Here is a 19606-nt window from a genome sequence, read left to right as displayed (position 1 = left end):
AGCTCATGCAATAAATTAGGTATAATGTCAATCCCAGATTGACATTGCAGATTCTTGCAATTTATTTCCAATTAGGCAGTAATTACACTGAGGCCTTCTATTGCTCTTCCAAGTCCTCATCATCAGGATTGAATTTCAGTAGACATTGATTGGAGAAACTTTGGAGCTTGTCCAAGTCCCCTTGTAGGATGATGCAATCATCATTATTCTTTATTTCCCTTATGATCTAATGGTAATGCATGATATCCTTTCTTTAAAACTGTGTTGTCTTCCAGTGAGAGAGTTTCTCCTTTGTAAGTAGTCATTCTTTTGCTTCCTGAATATATTATCCAATGTTTTATGATCCATACTGCAATACCCTTTGCCTCATTATCTGCTACATCCTAAGTAAGTGTAGTTATTTCAGTGTCTGCAAGGAATGTTAGATACTCAGGAAGTACAGGTTGCAAGATTGTCACATTTACAGTGAAATTAAAGTTGCTTAAGAGTTTGATGATGATGAAAGAATTGTGGCTGTAGACTGTGTATATAAAGAAAACTATTAAGGAAAGAGGTTATGCATCCAAACAAGTGTTTAATGTGGTTGATACTGGCTTATTTTGGAAATGAATGCAATCAAGGACATTGATTAGATAAGCAAGGAAGAAAGCACTTCTCTGTTGTTCAAGGCAGACGAAGACTGTTTAGTGTTTTTCAAAACTCAAAGGGAGTGCTTAAGTCCTTGCTAGAGTTTCATACAGAAAACTCCAGGGCTATGTAAAGTCTGTATGACCTGTGATTTGGGAACAGTTTTAGAATCGGATAAATCATGTGTAACACATTTACCATCACTCCAACCAATGCCACTGCAGGAGCTCATGAAGCCCTCATCTTCATAATTTTTGGTAAGTTTCCATTAAACATCACCTGCATTTCCTGTGATACAGCAACAGTTGTAGAATGAAATTACTCATGAGTGCTGTTAACTAGACAAGTTATCAACATCACTTTCTAGTGATCCTCATTCTGTCCCATTTCACTCCAGCAGCACCTCAAGACCTCATCATCACATCTTTCAGTACCTTTTCAGTAAGCTTTCATTACATACTGTCTAAATTTTATCATAATAGAGTTAGTGGTAAATTGATTTTTTTTTTTTTAGTTATATTCCATAAGTCGGCTTGAAAAATCTTTTATCAGGAACATAATCCCCTTTGTGACATGAGCTTCAGTTGCTTAACTTACAGCATTTTAACTTGTAGCAGGTTTTCCAGGAATGTAACCCAATATCAAATTGGGGTATAGGTGTATGTATATATTGTTAAGCTGTCATGTATACTGATATGTGACAGCTTTAAATATCTTATGTGATGAAAAAGGATTACAGATTATTAATTGCAAAATTTTTAGGTGATTTGAGATTTCTTATGAATATTCATTTCATCTTTTCCAAAGCTGATTGTTGTAAAAGCATGTCATTTAAATCATTTTGCATGTATGACCTTTATTATAAAGAATTTTTGATCGCTTCAAAAAGCTGATCCAGTATTTACGTAGACTCCAGCAAAAATACCTTGTCAAAGGTTATGGATTTTAAAACAAAAATAATTTCATTATCTAAACCGAGAATTTCTGATAGTTATTTTATGGCATGTATAGTATTAGTTACTTGTTTGAAAAGGTCTTTAGTTATGTAGGATGATATGTCTTCTTTCCCACCTTTTATTGTGAACGGCCACTCAGAAGGCCATTGTGGTCAGGCCTGCTTTAGTATTGCAGCATGTTGTAGAACCTGATAGTCATCACCTGCATACATTTTATGATGCATCCAAACAATGCTTTCTGTATGTGTATTAAAGATATTGAGTGTGATTAGCTTGTATGATCTTTCATCAGCTAGTTTTTCCTTTTCGTGTTTATCTTTTTGTATGGAATGGACTTTTTGACAGCTTTAAATGTTTTCTATATGTCTTTTGCATGTAAATAATCCAGTCAGCGATGATGAAGATATCTACCGCAGTGAGGGTTCCGGTGGTCTGGAGTACAACCCATATCATCCGAGTAAGTTCTACTAATTGTTCTATTATTTTACTCTTTAAAAGTTAATGGTTTCATTATTAAAGAATATAGTCCATTTTGTTGTTTAGAGGTAGTTAAGAGCAAATCAAACATGCTGTATACAGCAATAAAACTGAATTTATAACTTGTCTTTATTCACATATTTGTATTCTAAGGATGTTTTATTAAAAATTGCCCTTTTTTCACATAAAATTTCTCCATATACATACCTAAAAAATTTTCCTGATAAGATTACAAAATCCTATGCAGTTTAAGTTTACAGTTTATTTTGCAATGAATTTGAGAAAGATGTATGATCAAATGTCTTCTGGACCCTATCCGAGTTCATAAATTGTTGTGGAGATTTTGGTAAGTCTTGGCAGTAGTTTACTTGGTCTGACATTGAGACATTAAAGTTGATCAACTTTAAGTAACATTACTGGAGAAAAAAGAATATTTCATGGAGTCATTATCAGTTGTTACGATGTATCAAAGGTCCATTGTATCCGTTTTTGATAGATTCATTCTTAATCCAGAGTTGCATATTGACTGATATAGTGAATCTGATTATCCTTCCATGTCGTGACATGAAAAATTGGAAAGCTTGAAAAGCTGGATATCAAGATGTTTTTGACAGATCTGTATTAAAGATCTTTTTCTTTCTTTCATACTATTCGCCGTTTCCCGCATTAGCGAGGTATCGTTAAGAACAGAGGACTGGGCCTTTGAGGGAATATCCTCACCTGGCCCCCTTCTCTGTTCCTTCTTTTGGAAAATTAAAAAAAAAATGAGAGGGGAGGATTTCCAGCCCCCTACTCCCTTCCCTTCTAGTCGCCTTCTACGACACGCAGGGAATACGTGGGAAGTATTCTTTCTCCCCTATCCCCAGGGATATATTAAGGAAATAAAACTGGAAAAAAGATCAACATCAATTGTTTATGCAATATTGTATGGTATATATCATTTTAATATGATTTTCACTCTTCAAAGTTCCTCACAAATGCTGGCAGATACAATCTTGAAGAATCATAGCATTTGTGAAATCAACATTTGTAAATTATTGTTTCAGTAGGAAATTATGGGATGAGTTCCAGTCCCCTCCACCAGTCCCCCTATCATCTATACAAAAAGTGTAAAATATTGCGCTGTGAACAAGTTTGAGTGAAGTACAGATGATAGTGGATTAAGTGCCACAGTGTATACTTCTCAAAAATGAATATGCTTAATGTAACTTAACACCATTTTCACAATTTTATTGAAGAACTAGGTATGAATGTAGGCACTACAGAATAAAGCTTCAAACAGAGAACTCAGAAGGACATATCTAATCCAGTCCATTAGATAAGGAATGGACTAAAGATAATGGTTTGATAGATAGCTTGTGTTAATTGATAGGCGTGCGAAAGAGAGACTTTTGGATGTTAATGTGCTGAGAGGTGCAACTGGAGGGATGTCTGATCATTATCTTGTGGAGGCGAAGGTGAAGATTTGTAGAGGTTTTCAGAAAAGAAGGGAGAATGTTGGGGTGAAGAGAGTAGTGAGAGTAAGTGAACTTGGGAAGGTGACTTGTGTGAGGAAGTACCAGGAGAGACTGAGTACAGAATGGAAAAAGGTGAGAACAAAGGAGGTAAGGGGAGTGGGGGAGGAATGGGATGTATTTAGGGAAGCATTGATGGCTTGTGCAAAAGATGCTTGTGGCATGAGAAGCGTTGGAGGTGGGCAGATTAGAAAGGGTAGAGTGGTGGGATGAAGAAGTAAGATTATTAGTGAAAGAGAAGAGAGAGGCATTTGGGTGATTTTTACGGGGAAATGATGCAAATTGAGTGGGAGATGTAGAGAAGAAAGAGGAAGGAGGTCAAGAGAAAGGTGCTAGAGGTGAAAAGAGGGCAAATGAGAGTTGGGGTGAGAGAGTATCATTAAATTTTAGGGAGAATAAAAAGATGTTTTGGAAGGAGGTTAATAAAGTGCGTAAGACAAGGGAACAAATGGGAACTTCAGTGAAGGGGGCTAATGGGAAGGTGATAACAAGTAGTGGTGATGTGAGAAGGAGATGGAGTGAGTATTTTGAAGGTTTGTTGAATGTGTTTGATGATAGAGTGGCAGATATAGGGAGTTTTGGTCGAGGTGGTGTGCAAAGTGAGAGGGCTAGGGAGAATGATTTGGTAAACAGAGAAGAGGTAGTAAAAGCTTTGCGGCAGATGAAAGCCGGCAAGGCAGCGGGGTTGGATGGTATTGCTGTGGAATTTATTAAAATAGTGGGTGACTGTATTGTTGACTGGTTGGTAAGGTTATTTAATGTATGTATGACTCATGGTGAGGTGCCTGAGGATTGGCAGAATGCCTGCATAGTGCCATTGTACAAAGGCAAAGGGGACAAAGGTGAGTGCTCAAATTACAGAGGTATAAGTTTGTTGAGTATTCCTGGTAAATTATATGGGAGGGTATTGATTGAGAGGGTGAAGGCATGTACAGAGCATCAGATTGGGGAAGAGCAGTGTGGTTTCAGAAGTGGTAGAGGATGTGTGGATCAAGTGTTTGCTTTGAAGAATGTATGTGAGAAATACTTAGAAAAGCAAATGGATTTGTATGTAGCATTTATGGATCTGGAGAAGGCATATGATAGAGTTGATAGAGATGCTTTATGGAAGGTATTAAGAATATATGGCGTGGGAGGCAAGTTGTAAGAAGCAGTGAAAAGTTTTTATTGAGGATGTAAGGCATGTGTATGTGTAGGAAGAGAGGAAAGTGATTGGTTCTCAGTGAATGTAGGTTTGCAGCAGGGGTGTGTGATGTCTCCATGGTTGTTTAATTTGTTTATGGATGGGGTTGTTAGGGAGGTGAATGCAAGAGTTTTGGAAAGAGGGGCAAGTATGCAGTCTGTTGCGGATCAGAGAGCGAAGTGAGTCAGTTGTAGTTCGCTGATGATATAGCGCTGGTGGCTGATTCATGTGAGAAACTGCAGAAGCTGGTGACTGAGTTTGGTAAAGTGTGTGAGAGAAGAAAGTTGAGAGTAAATGTGAATAAGAGCAAGGTTATTAGGTACAGTAGGGTTGAGGGCCAAGTCAATTGGAAGGTAAATTTGAATGGAGAAAAACTGGAGGAAGTGAAATGTTTTAGATATCTGGGAGTGGATTTGGCAGCAGATGGAACCATGGAAGCGGAAGTGAATCATAGGGTGTGGGAGGGGGCGAAAATTCTGGGAGCATTGAAGAATGTGTGGAAGTCGAGAACACTATCTCGGAAAGCAAAAATGGGTATGTTTGAAGGAATAGTGGTTCCAACAATGTTGTATGGTTGTGCGGCGTGGGCTATGGATAGAGTTGTGCGCAGGAGGGTGGATGTGCTGGAAATGAGATGTTTGAGGACAATATGTGGTGTGAGGTGGTTCGATCGAGTAAGTAATGATAGGTAAGAGAGATGTGTGGTAATAAAAAGAGTGTGGTTGAGAGAGCAGAAGAGGGTGTTTTGAAATGGTTCGGTCACATGGAGAGAATGAGTGAGGAAAGATTGACCAAGGGGATATATGTGTCAGAGGTGGAGGGAACGAGGAGAAATGGGAGACCAAATTGGAGGTGGAAAGATGGAGTGAAAAAGATTTTGAGTGATTGGGGCCTGAACATGCAGGAGGGTGAAAGGCGTGCAAGGAATAGAGTGAATTGGAACGATGTGGTATACCAGGGCCGATGTGCTGTCAATGGACTGAACTAGGGCATGTGAAGTAACTGGGGTAAACCATGGAAAGTTCTGTGGGGCCTAGATGTGGAAAGGGAGCTGTGGTTTCAGTGCATTATTGCATGACAGCTAGAGACTGAGTGTGAACGAATGGGTCCTTTGTTGTCTTTTCCTAGCGCTACCTCGCACACATTTGGGAGGAGGGGGTTGTTATTACATGTGTGGCGGGGTGAACATGGAAATGAATAAAGGCAGACAGTATGAATTATGTACACGTGTATATATGTATATGTCTGTGTGCATATATACATGTATACGTTGAGATGTATAGGTATGTATAGTTGCGTGTGTGGACGTGTATGTATATACATGTGTATGTGGGTGGGTTGGGCCATTCTTTCGTCTGTTTCCTTGCGCTACCTCGCTAACGCGGGAGACAGCGACAAAGCAAGAAAAATAAATAAATGAATAAATAAATAGATAGCTTAATGTATTCTGTAATCACTCTTTGAAACTTTTCCTTCTACTAACAAGTAAGATTCATTGAATTTTCCTAACAAACCCTCGTATGTAGATTTTCAGGTTTCTTTCATCTATCAATTTATCTTTTTAGAAATATAAAGTAATGCTCTGAATGTGTAGGAATGTATTTATGATATAATAATGTGATATGATATACAGTCAGAGAACACTTGATGTGCATAAAATGAGTAGAAGAAAAAAAATTGATGGAAATGTTGAGAATACAAGTGATGTGATAGTGATGCCATAGATGCTTAATATAAACAGAATTTACAGGAAAGCTAAAATGCCAAAAAGAATGGATGAAGATGATAAGTATATGATTTTTATTGAGGTAGTCAAAATTTGTTTTAAATATAATAAGTATATTAGTGTCATATGGAAAGGAATTAGAAAGGCATGTCATGCCATGACTGTGCTTTGGTTATTTTGAATGGACCAATGAATATAATAAGTGCTTAAAACTGTCAAGGGAAATAATAGAACATAATTTCTAATGATCTAATTAGATATGTGAAGGTGTGACTAAGGAACAAGAGATAAACAGAGAAGACAGCATTATACAGTATTTAATGATAATAAAGTACCCAGCTTGATGCAGCTTACATTATTATTGATAGTAATGGAACACTGGGTAAGCATTGAACCTGATTCAAAGCCTCAGGCCCAAATCCAGCCCTATTGAGGACCTAGGGCTGTAGTCAGAGCATTTATTTGTCAGAATTTAAAGTTCACACTTGAATCAGACAAGGATTACATTTGAATATCAGAATTTAATCCTTAACCCATGGACTGTGGCTATTGTAGATATTTAGTGTGCCCTTAGGCCAGCACTTTTAATTTGATGAAAAAGAATTGATATTTTTTGTCTTACCATTTCAAAGGATATATTCTAAAAATAAATGACACAATAGCGTCAAAATATAGCCAAGTATGATATAATGATCTCGATATAGCACAAATACCTAAAGCATTCCCATATTTTTATTGTGATGTAAACCATCACGATACAATGTGACCCAGCTGTTTGTATACTACAGGGTGCCAGTGCCATGCATGCCACCCTATCCAGTGTGTCAGTTACTAGCATTCAAAGGATGAGGATACATAGTTTGCTACCATGCCTAAGTGTCCAGCAAGTACTCCCACTACAAGTGAACCTGAAAAGAGGGTAAAGAGGACCTTTATCTTGGAGCAAAAGTTCAAGATGTTGAATGAACTTGAGTGTGGGTCTAGTGCTTCAGTAGTTGCTTGCCATTATGGCCTTGGTGAAAGTACCATCCACACAATAAAGAGGAAAAATAGATGTATTGGGAAAGACTTTTCTCAGCCATCTATTTCAGAGGTGACAATACATCTCAGGGTGCTAACATATATGAAGATGGAGAATGCCTTGAAAATCTGGGTGTAAGAAATGTAGGTACGAGTATTCTATGACTGGGCATATAATTGAAAATTAGCAATCCAAATTCAAGAGAAGTTGATGAAGAAAGAAGGTAAGCCAGTCAGAGAGTAAATTAACGCAAACCAACCCTTATGAGACATGTTGGCTTGAGAATGTGACTTAGAAGAGGCTGCAACAGCTGATGTATAGGTTGCAGAGTGCATTAAGGTGGAATTCCAGAAAACTATAGAGGAGAAAGGATACCCACCAGCTCAAGTATGGATCAGTATCAAACCTAAAACCAATAATAACTAGTTTATGAGGTCCGGTTGGATTTCATTCTTTGATATTTGCAAGAGTGTTATTGTCTTGTATTTCTTACAGTTTTGTTAGTTGATTCTAAAGCTTCCTCTGGTGCCTGATCAACTGAAATACATAATTCATCTATTACACCCATTCCTCTCTTTATGCAGGGGTTATGCGTGTAGCGAACCAGTAAACATAGTGAAGTTTTGGCAAAATTGCATATAGTGATCTCATATAAAGCAAAGGATGGATGTATTTGCTTTGCTAATCAACATTTCATTGTATGGACACAAGCATATAATGCCAGTCATATAGTTCAATATAGTTACTAGGTGTGTCTTTTGCATAAATATCTTAGTTATCACTGTTTCATGGTCATAGTTAATGGAAGTGATTTTTACAGAGAACCACTGAATTGAATTTTGAACTAGCCCTGATGGCTTTGACAGTTTGACTCGCACTGAAAAACCTTATGTAGGCTTGTTGATATTTATTCCCCTTTGGGCGTCTAAGTTCAGTCTGAATTTATTTCTTTTCTTGATCATCAGTAATTTTGTTTTCAACACCTTTTGCTTACCTTTTCTCATTAAGCTATTTAGAGGAAGCACTCTACTGAATTTATAAGGTGGAGATAGGATAGTATATATGATCTACTGAATTTATAAGGTGGGGATAGGATAGTATATATGATAGTACTTCTTCTATAGTAACATTTATGTTCTTAATTTCTTTAAGGTTATTCAGCCTTGAGGAATTTGCCCTTTTTTTTGACACAAACAACACAGAGTAGCAGAGGTGGTTTGAGTAACAGCCTGACACACCTTCCCATCCACCATCATATAATGAGTTTATGGTTTACTTAATCTATTTCACAAACTGTGGGCATGAGGTATTCAATTGCATCCTTTAGTTTTGATGGTTCTAACCTTGTGTATTCAGGTGTTTCTTTGCAAAAGTTTAACTTAAAGTGTCTACTGTATACAGATTAAGACACTGCAGGATTTGGCACATTATTTTGTTTGATGTTTTGAGTGTAAGTTTTATTAGGTGAATAGAAATTGATGAGAAGATCCTCACATATGTCCTCACAAAGTTCTTTATCAAATTTGATATCATATAAGCATTGGTTCCCACTGCCACCAAAGTCTTATTTACTTTGTAATACTAGACCTAGTCTATTATCATTATCAGTCTGTTTACTTTCTACATCCATCTGCTCAATCTCAACACCACTGTATAGACATAATGATGATAGGTGCCTAAAACAAACAAAAACAGTTATCATCGTGCACCATCAAACAATATATATCTGTTATAGCCTCAAGGATTGATCCATGATCCTCTGCGCAAGGAATAATTGTTAGATAATCTACTTTAAAATGGTAATTTTTAGCTTGAGTTTATGTAGAATTTGGCTTTTGAATCAGTCCTCAGTCATAGATTACTGCATCCATGAATTGAGTGTGCATTTGTATATCACAATGTAGACTGATTTTCTTTGATAAGATTTTAAGGTCACCACTGGATACAGCTTCTTACACTGAAAAAAAATACCAGCTTCTTACACCTAAAGAAAATGGGAACCTCATGGCAAGGGGCTCGCAGCTTGCCTGTGTTATCAGCCACAGCATGTGGCTTACAGTTCATGTGCGCATTATTTGAAATGGAGCAGATAGTTATTTCAAGTGAAGCCTATAATGATTAATTATTGTGTAATGTAAAGCAGTGTACAGTTTAGAATGTTTCCAGTTCAGGGAGGTGAGTGGTTATTTCACAATAATGTACATTTTTATGAAAATATTTATTATATTTATTATTATTATTATCATTATTACTATTTATTTATTTATTATACTTTGTCGCTGTCTCCCGCGTTTGCGAGGTAGCGCAAGGAAACAGACGAAAGAAATGGCCCAACCCACCCCCATACACATGTATATACATACGTCCACACACGCAAATATACATACCTACACAGCTTTCCATGGTTTACCCCAGACGCTTCACATGCCTTGATTCAATCCACTAACAGCACGTCAACCCCGGTATACCACATCGCTCCAATTCACTCTATTCCTTGCCCTCCTTTCACCCTCCTGCATGTTCAGGCCCCGATCACACAAAATCTTTTTCACTCCATCTTTCCACCTCCAATTTGGTCTCCCTCTTCTCCTCGTTCCCTCCACCTCCGACACATATATCCTCTTGGTCAATCTTTCCTCACTCATTCTCTCCATGTGCCCAAACCACTTCAAAACACCCTCTTCTGCTCTCTCAACCACGCTCTTTTTATTTCCACACATCTCTCTTACCCTTACGTTACTCACTCGATCAAACCACCTCACACCACACATTGTCCTCAAATATCTCATTTCCAGCACATCCATCCTCCTGCGCACAACTCTATCCGTAGCCCACGCCTCGCAACCATACAACATTGTTGGAACATACTATTCCTTCAAACATACCCATTTTTGCTTTCCGAGATAATGTTCTCGACTTCCACACATTCTTCAAGGCCCCCAGAATTTTCGCCCCCCTCCCCCACCCTATGATCCACTTCCGCTTCCATGGTTCCATCCGCTGCCAGATCCACTCCCAGATATCTAAAACACTTCACTTCCTCCAGTTTTTCCCCATTCAAACTCACCTCCCAATTGACGACCCTCAACCCTACTGTACCTAATAACCTTGCTCTTATTCACATTTACTCTTAACTTTCTTCTTCCACACACTTTACCAAACTCAGTCACCAGCTTCTGCAGTTTCTCACATGAATCGGCCACCAGCGCTGTATCATCAGCGAACAACAACTGACTCACTTCCCAAGCTCTCTCATCCCCAACAGACTTCATACTTGCCCCTCTTTCCAAAACTCTTGCATTTACCTCCCTAACAACCCCATCCATAAACAAATTAAACAACCATGGAGACATCACACACCCCTGCCGCAAACCTACATTCACTGAGAACCAATCACTTTTATTACTATTATTATTAATATTTTTCTTTCTTTTTCTTTCAAACTATTCGCCATTTCCCGCATTAGCGAGGTAGCGTTAAGAACAGAGGACTGGGCCTTTTTTGGAATATCCTCACCTGGCCCCCTCTGTACCTTCTTTTGGAAAATTAAAAACAAAACGAGAGGGGAGGATTTCCAGCCCCCCGCTCCCTCCCCTTTTAGTCGCCTTCTACGACACGCAGGGAATACATGGGAAGTATTCTTAATCCCCTATCCCCAGGGATAATTATTAATATTATTATTATTATCATTATCATTAGTTTTTTATATTTATTATACTTTGTCGCTGTCTCCCACATTAGCGAGGTAGCGCAAGGAAACAGACAAAAGAATGGCCAAACCCACCCACATACACATGTATATACATACACGTACACACACGCACATCTGAACGTATACATATGTATACACACACAGACATATACATATATACACATGTACATAATTCATATTGTCTGCCCTTTATTCATTTCCCGTCACCACCCCGCCACACATGAAATGACAACCCCCCTCCCCCCGCATGTGGGCGAGGTAGTGCTAGGAAAAGACAACAAAAGCCACATTCGTTCACACTCAGTCTATAGTTGTCATGTATAATGCACCGAAACCACAGCTCCCTTTTTGACATCCAGGCCCCACAAAGCTTTCCATGGTTTACCCAGATGCTTCACATGCCCTGGTTCAATCCATTGACAGCACGTTGACCCCTTTATACCACATCGTTCCAATTCACTCTATTCCTTGCATGCCTTTCACCCTCCTACATGTTCAGGCCCCGATCACTCAAAATCTTTTTCACCCCATCTTTCCTACTCCAATTTGGTCTCCCACTTCTCCTCATTCCCTCCATCTCTGTCATATATGTCCTCTTTGTCAATCTTTCCTCACTCATTCTCTCCATGTGACCAAACCATTTCAAAACACCCTCCTCGGCTTTCTCAACTACACTATTTTTATTACCACACATCTCTCTTACCCTTTCATTACTTACTCGATCAAACCACCTCACACCACATATTGTCCTCAAACATCTCATTTCCAGCACATCCACCCTCCTCCGCACGACTCTATCTATAGCCCACACCTCACAACCATATAACATTGTTGGAACCACTATTCCTTCAAACATACCCACTTTTGCTTTCCAACATAATGCTCTCGACTTCCAAACATTTTTCAAAGCTCCAAGAGCTTTTGCCCCCTCCCCCACCCTATGATTCACTTCCGCTTCCATGGTTCCATCCGCTGCCAAATCCACTCCCAGATATCTAAAACACTTCACTTCCTCCAGTTTTTCTCCATTCAAACACACCTCCCAATTGACTTGTCCCCCAACCCTACTGTACCTAATAACCATGCTCTTATTCACATTTGCTCTCAGCTTTCTTTTATCACACACTTTACCAAACTCAGTCACCAGCTTATGCAGTTTCTCACATGAATCAGCCACCAGCGCTGTATCATCAGCGAACAACAACTGACTCGCCTCCCAAGCTCTTTCATCCACAACAGACTGCATACTTGCCCCTCTTTCCAAAACTCTTGCATTCACCTCCCTAACAACCCCATCCATAAACAAATTAAACAACCATGGAGACATCACGCATCCCTGCCGCAAACCAACATTCACTGAGAACCAATTACTTTCCTGTCTTCCTACTCGTACACATGCCTTACATCCTCGATAAAAACTTTTCACTGCTTCTAACAACTTGCCTCCCACACCATATATTCTTCATGCCTTCCACAGAGCATCTCTATCAACTCTATCATATGCCTTCTCCAGATCCATAAATGCTACATACAAATCCATTTGCTTTTCTAAGTATTTTTCACCATTATTTATTTTCATTTATTTCATTATACTTGATCGTTGTTTCCTGTGTCAGTGAGGGAGTGCCAGAAAACAGACAAAAAATGGCCCATCCACTCATATATACATACACACACACACACACACACACACATATATATATATATATATATATATATATATATATATATATATATATGCGTAAGACAAGGGAGCAAATGGGAACTTCAGTGAAGGGCGCAAATGGGGAGGTGATAACAAGTAGTGGTGATGTGAGAAGGAGATGGAGTGAGTATTTTGAAGGTTTGTTGAATGTGTTTGATGATAGAGTGGCAGATATAGGGTGTTTTGGTCGAGGTGGTGTGCAAAGTGAGAGGGTTAGGGAAAATGATTTGTTAAACAGAGAAGAGGTAGTGAAAGCTTTGCGGAAGATGAAAGCCGGCAAGGCAGCAGGTTTGGATGGTATTGCAGTGGAATTTATTAAAAAAGGGGGTGACTGTATTGTTGACTGGTTGGTAAGGTTATTTAATGTATGTATGACTCATGGTGAGGTGCCTGAGGATTGGCGGAATGCGTGCATAGTGCCATTGTACAAAGGCAAAGGGGATAAGAGTGAGTGCTCAAATTACAGAGGTATAAGTTTGTTGAGTATTCCTGGTAAATTATATGGGAGGGTATTGATTGAGAGGGTGAAGGCATGTACAGAGCATCAGATTGGGGAAGAGCAGTGTGGTTTCAGAAGTGGTAGAGGATGTGTGGATCAGGTGTTTGCTTTGAAGAATGTATGTGAGAAATACTTAGAAAAGCAAATGGATTTGTATGTAGCATTTATGGATCTGGAGAAGGCATATGATAGAGTTGATAGAGATGCTCTGTGGAAGGTATTAAGAATATATGGTGTGGGAGGAAAGTTGTTAGAAGCAGTGAAATGTTTTTATCAAGGATGTAAGGCATGTGTACGTGTAGGAAGAGCAGGAAAGTGATTGGTTCTCAGTGAATGTAGGTTTGCGGCAGGGGTGTGTGATGTCTCCATGGTTGTTTAATTTGTTTATGGATGGGGTTGTTAGGGAGGTAAATGCAAGAGTTTTGGAAAGAGGGGCAATTATGAAGTCTGTTGGGGATGAGAGAGCTTGGGAAGTGAGTCAGTTGTTGTTCGCTGATGATACAGCGCTGGTGGCTGATTCATGTGAGAAACTGCAGAAGCTGGTGACTGAGTTTGGTAAAGTGTGTGGAAGAAGAAAGTTAAGAGTAATGTGAATAAGAGCAAGGTTATTAGGTACAGTAGGGTTGAGGGTCAAGTCAATTGGGAGGTGAGTTTGAATGGAGAAAAACTGGAGGAAGTGAAGTGTTTTAGATATCTGGGAGTGGATCTGGCAGCGGATGGAACCATGGAAGCGGAAGTGGATCATAGGGTGGGGGAGGGGGCGAAAATTCTGGGGGCCTTGAAGAATGTGTGGAAGTCGAGAACATTATTTCGGAAAGCAAAAATGGGTATGTTTGAAGGAATAGTGGTTCCAACAATGTTGTATGGTTGCGAGGCGTGGGCTATGGATAGAGTTGTGCGCAGGAGGATGGATGTGCTGGAAATGAGATGTTTGAGGACAATGTGTGGTGTGAGGTGGTTTGATCGAGTGAGTAACGTAAGGGTAAGAGAGATGTGTGGAAATAAAAAGAGCGTGGTTGAGAGAGCAGAAGAGGGTGTTTTGAAGCGGTTTGGGCACATGGAGAGAATGAGTGAGGAAAGATTGACCAAGAGGATATATGTGTCGGAGGTGGAGGGAACGAGGAGAAGAGGGAGACCAAATTGGAGGTGGAAAGACGGAGTGAAAAAGATTTTGTGTGATCGGGGCCTGAACATGCAGGAGGGTGAAAGGAGGGCAAGGAATAGAGTGAATTGGAGCGATGTGGTATACCGGGGTTGACGTGCTGTCAGTGGATTGAATCAAGGCATGTGAAGCGTCTGGGGTAAACCATGGAAAGCTGTGTAGGTATGTATATTTGCGTGTGTGGACGTATGTATATACATGTGTATGGGGGGGGGGGGTTGGGCCATTTCTTTCGTCTGTTTCCTTGCACTACCTCGCAAACGGGGAGACAGCGACAAAGTATAATAAAAAAAAATATATATATATATTTTTTTTTTTTTTTTTGCTCTGTCGCTGTCTCCCGCGTTTGCGAGGTAGCGCAAGGAAACAGACGAAAGAAATGGCCCAACCCACCCCCATACACATGTATATACATACGTCCACACACGCAAATATACATACCTACACAGCTTTCCATGGTTTACCCCAGACGCTTCACATGCCTTGATTCAATCCACTGACAGCACGTCAACCCCGGTATACCACATCGCTCCAATTCACTCTATTCCTTGCCCTCCTTTCACCCTCCTGCATGTTCAGGCCCCGATCACACAAAATCTTTTTCACTCCATCTTTCCACCTCCAATTTGGTCTCCCTCTTCTCCTCGTTCCCTCCACCTCCGACACATATATCCTCTTGGTCAATCTTTCCTCACTCATTCTCTCCATGTGCCCAAACCACTTCAAAACACCCTCTTCTGCTCTCTCAACCACGCTCTTTTTATTTCCACACATCTCTCTTACCCTTACGTTACTCACTCGATCAAACCACCTCACACCACACATTGTCCTCAAATATCTCATTTCCAGCACATCCATCCTCCTGCGCACAACTCTATCCGTAGCCCACGCCTCGCAACCATACAACATTGTTGGAACATACTATTCCTTCAAACATACCCATTTTTGCTTTCCGAGATAATGTTCTCGACTTCCACACATTCTTCAAGGCCCCCAGAATTTTCGCCCCCTCCCCCACCCTATGATCCACTTCCGCTTCCATGGTTCCATCCGCTGCCAGATCCACTCCCAGATATCTAAAACACTTCACTTCCTCCAGTTTTTCCCCATTCAAACTCACCTCCCAATTGACGACCCTCAACCCTACTGTACCTAATAACCTTGCTCTTATTCACATTTACTCTTAACTTTCTTCTTCCACACACTTTACCAAACTCAGTCACCAGCTTCTGCAGTTTCTCACATGAATCGGCCACCAGCGCTGTATCATCAGCGAACAACAACTGACTCACTTCCCAAGCTCTCTCATCCCCAACAGACTTCATACTTGCCCCTCTTTCCAAAACTCTTGCATTTACCTCCCTAACAACCCCATCCATAAACAAATTAAACAACCATGGAGACATCACACACCCCTGCCGCAAACCTACATTCACTGAGAACCAATCACTTTTATTACTATTATTATTAATATTTTTCTTTCTTTTTCTTTCAAACTATTCGCCATTTCCCGCATTAGCGAGGTAGCGTTAAGAACAGAGGACTGGGCCTTTTTTGGAATATCCTCACCTGGCCCCCTCTGTACCTTCTTTTGGAAAATTAAAAACAAAACGAGAGGGGAGGATTTCCAGCCCCCCGCTCCCTCCCCTTTTAGTCGCCTTCTACGACACGCAGGGAATACATGGGAAGTATTCTTAATCCCCTATCCCCAGGGATAATTATTAATATTATTATTATTATCATTATCATTAGTTTTTTATATTTATTATACTTTGTCGCTGTCTCCCACATTAGCGAGGTAGCGCAAGGAAACAGACAAAAGAATGGCCAAACCCACCCACATACACATGTATATACATACACGTACACACACGCACATCTGAACGTATACATATGTATACACACACAGACATATACATATATACACATGTACATAATTCATATTGTCTGCCCTTTATTCATTTCCCGTCACCACCCCGCCACACATGAAATGACAACCCCACTCCCCCCGCATGTGGGCGAGGAAGTGCTAGGAAAAGACAACAAAAGCCACATTCGTTCACACTCAGTCTATAGTTGTCATGTATAATGCACCGAAACCACAGCTCCCTTTTTGACATCCAGGCCCCACAAAGCTTTCCATGGTTTACCCCAGATGCTTCACATGCCCTGGTTCAATCCATTGACAGCACGTTGACCCCTTTATACCACATCGTTCCAATTCACTCTATTCCTTGCATGCCTTTCACCCTCCTACATGTTCAGGCCCCGATCACTCAAAATCTTTTTCACCCCATCTTTCCTACTCCAATTTGGTCTCCCACTTCTCCTCATTCCCTCCATCTCTGTCATATATGTCCTCTTTGTCAATCTTTCCTCACTCATTCTCTCCATGTGACCAAACCATTTCAAAACACCCTCCTCGGCTTTCTCAACTACACTATTTTTATTACCACACATCTCTCTTACCCTTTCATTACTTACTCGATCAAACCACCTCACACCACATATTGTCCTCAAACATCTCATTTCCAGCACATCCACCCTCCTCCGCACGACTCTATCTATAGCCCACACCTCACAACCATATAACATTGTTGGAACCACTATTCCTTCAAACATACCCACTTTTGCTTTCCAACATAATGCTCTCGACTTCCAAACATTTTTCAAAGCTCCAAGAGCTTTTGCCCCCTCCCCCACCCTATGATTCACTTCCGCTTCCATGGTTCCATCCGCTGCCAAATCCACTCCCAGATATCTAAAACACTTCACTTCCTCCAGTTTTTCTCCATTCAAACACACCTCCCAATTGACTTGTCCCCCAACCCTACTGTACCTAATAACCATGCTCTTATTCACATTTGCTCTCAGCTTTCTTTTATCACACACTTTACCAAACTCAGTCACCAGCTTATGCAGTTTCTCACATGAATCAGCCACCAGCGCTGTATCATCAGCGAACAACAACTGACTCGCCTCCCAAGCTCTTTCATCCACAACAGACTGCATACTTGCCCCTCTTTCCAAAACTCTTGCATTCACCTCCCTAACAACCCCATCCATAAACAAATTAAACAACCATGGAGACATCACGCATCCCTGCCGCAAACCAACATTCACTGAGAACCAATTACTTTCCTGTCTTCCTACTCGTACACATGCCTTACATCCTCGATAAAAACTTTTCACTGCTTCTAACAACTTGCCTCCCACACCATATATTCTTAATACCTTCCACAGAGCATCTCTATCAACTCTATCATATGCCTTCTCCAGATCCATAAATGCTACATACAAATCCATTTGCTTTTCTAAGTATTTTTCACCATTATTTATTTTCATTTATTTCATTATACTTGATCGTTGTTTCCCGTGTCAGTGAGGGAGTGCCAGAAAACAGACAAAAAATGGCCCATCCACTCATATATACATACACACACACACACACACACACACACATATATATATATATATATATATATATATATATATATATATATATATATATGCGTAAGACAAGGGAGCAAATGGGAACTTCAGTGAAGGGCGCAAATGGGGAGGTGATAACAAGTAGTGGTGATGTGAGAAGGAGATGGAGTGAGTATTTTGAAGGTTTGTTGAATGTGTTTGATGATAGAGTGGCAGATATAGGGTGTTTTGGTCGAGGTGGTGTGCAAAGTGAGAGGGTTAGGGAAAATGATTTGTTAAACAGAGAAGAGGTAGTGAAAGCTTTGCGGAAGATGAAAGCCGGCAAGGCAGCAGGTTTGGATGGTATTGCAGTGGAATTTATTAAAAAAGGGGGTGACTGTATTGTTGACTGGTTGGTAAGGTTATTTAATGTATGTATGACTCATGGTGAGGTGCCTGAGGATTGGCGGAATGCATGCATAGTGCCATTGTACAAAGGCAAAGGGGATAAGAGTGAGTGCTCAAATTACAGAGGTATAAGTTTGTTGAGTATTCCTGGTAAATTATATGGGAGGGTATTGATTGAGAGGGTGAAGGCATGTACAGAGCATCAGATTGGGGAAGAGCAGTGTGGTTTCAGAAGTGGTAGAGGATGTGTGGATCAGGTGTTTGCTTTGAAGAATGTATGTGAGAAATACTTAGAAAAGCAAATGGATTTGTATGTAGCATTTATGGATCTGGAGAAGGCATATGATAGAGTTGATAGAGATGCTCTGTGGAAGGTATTAAGAATATATGGTGTGGGAGGAAAGTTGTTAGAAGCAGTGAAATGTTTTTATCAAGGATGTAAGGCATGTGTACGTGTAGGAAGAGAGGAAAGTGATTGGTTCTCAGTGAATGTAGGTTTGCGGCAGGGGTGTGTGATGTCTCCATGGTTGTTTAATTTGTTTATGGATGGGGTTGTTAGGGAGGTAAATGCAAGAGTTTTGGAAAGAGGGGCAATTATGAAGTCTGTTGGGGATGAGAGAGCTTGGGAAGTGAGTCAGTTGTTGTTCGCTGATGATACAGCGCTGGTGGCTGATTCATGTGAGAAACTGCAGAAGCTGGTGACTGAGTTTGGTAAAGTGTGTGGAAGAAGAAAGTTAAGAGTGAATGTGAATAAGAGCAAGGTTATTAGGTACAGTAGGGTTGAGGGTCAAGTCAATTGGGAGGTGAGTTTGAATGGAGAAAAACTGGAGGAAGTGAAGTGTTTTAGATATCTGGGAGTGGATCTGGCAGCGGATGGAACCATGGAAGCGGAAGTGGATCATAGGGTGGGGGAGGGGGCGAAAATTCTGGGGGCCTTGAAGAATGTGTGGAAGTCGAGAACATTATTTCGGAAAGCAAAAATGGGTATGTTTGAAGGAATAGTGGTTCCAACAATGTTGTATGGTTGCGAGGCGTGGGCTATGGATAGAGTTGTGCGCAGGAGGATGGATGTGCTGGAAATGAGATGTTTGAGGACAATGTGTGGTGTGAGGTGGTTTGATCGAGTGAGTAACGTAAGGGTAAGAGAGATGTGTGGAAATAAAAAGAGCGTGGTTGAGAGAGCAGAAGAGGGTGTTTTGAAGCGG

The 19606-nt window shown here is 40.3% G+C and overlaps 1 protein-coding gene and 1 long non-coding RNA gene across 2 annotated transcripts in view; one reads left to right on the top strand and one right to left on the bottom strand.

Annotated features, from left to right (window-relative positions):
* LOC139757283 (uncharacterized) overlaps nucleotides 1–19606 on the bottom strand; it is a 357868-nt gene that overhangs the window by 51682 nt on the left and 286580 nt on the right. The window lies entirely within an intron of this gene.
* Nucleotides 1–19606, top strand: part of LOC139757279 (uncharacterized) — a 791816-nt gene that overhangs the window by 576881 nt on the left and 195329 nt on the right. The window contains exon 21 of the mRNA XM_071677629.1: nucleotides 1972–2040. Within this exon, the coding sequence (XP_071533730.1) occupies nucleotides 1972–2040 (69 nt within the window). The remainder of the gene's footprint in view (nucleotides 1–1971; nucleotides 2041–19606) is intronic.

Source organism: Panulirus ornatus, chromosome 2, assembly GCF_036320965.1.
Source record: "Panulirus ornatus isolate Po-2019 chromosome 2, ASM3632096v1, whole genome shotgun sequence".
Classification (NCBI taxonomy): domain Eukaryota; kingdom Metazoa; phylum Arthropoda; class Malacostraca; order Decapoda; family Palinuridae; genus Panulirus; species Panulirus ornatus.
The sequence above is the reverse complement of the archived record's forward strand: the minus strand, read 5'-3'. Positions and strand labels throughout refer to the sequence as shown.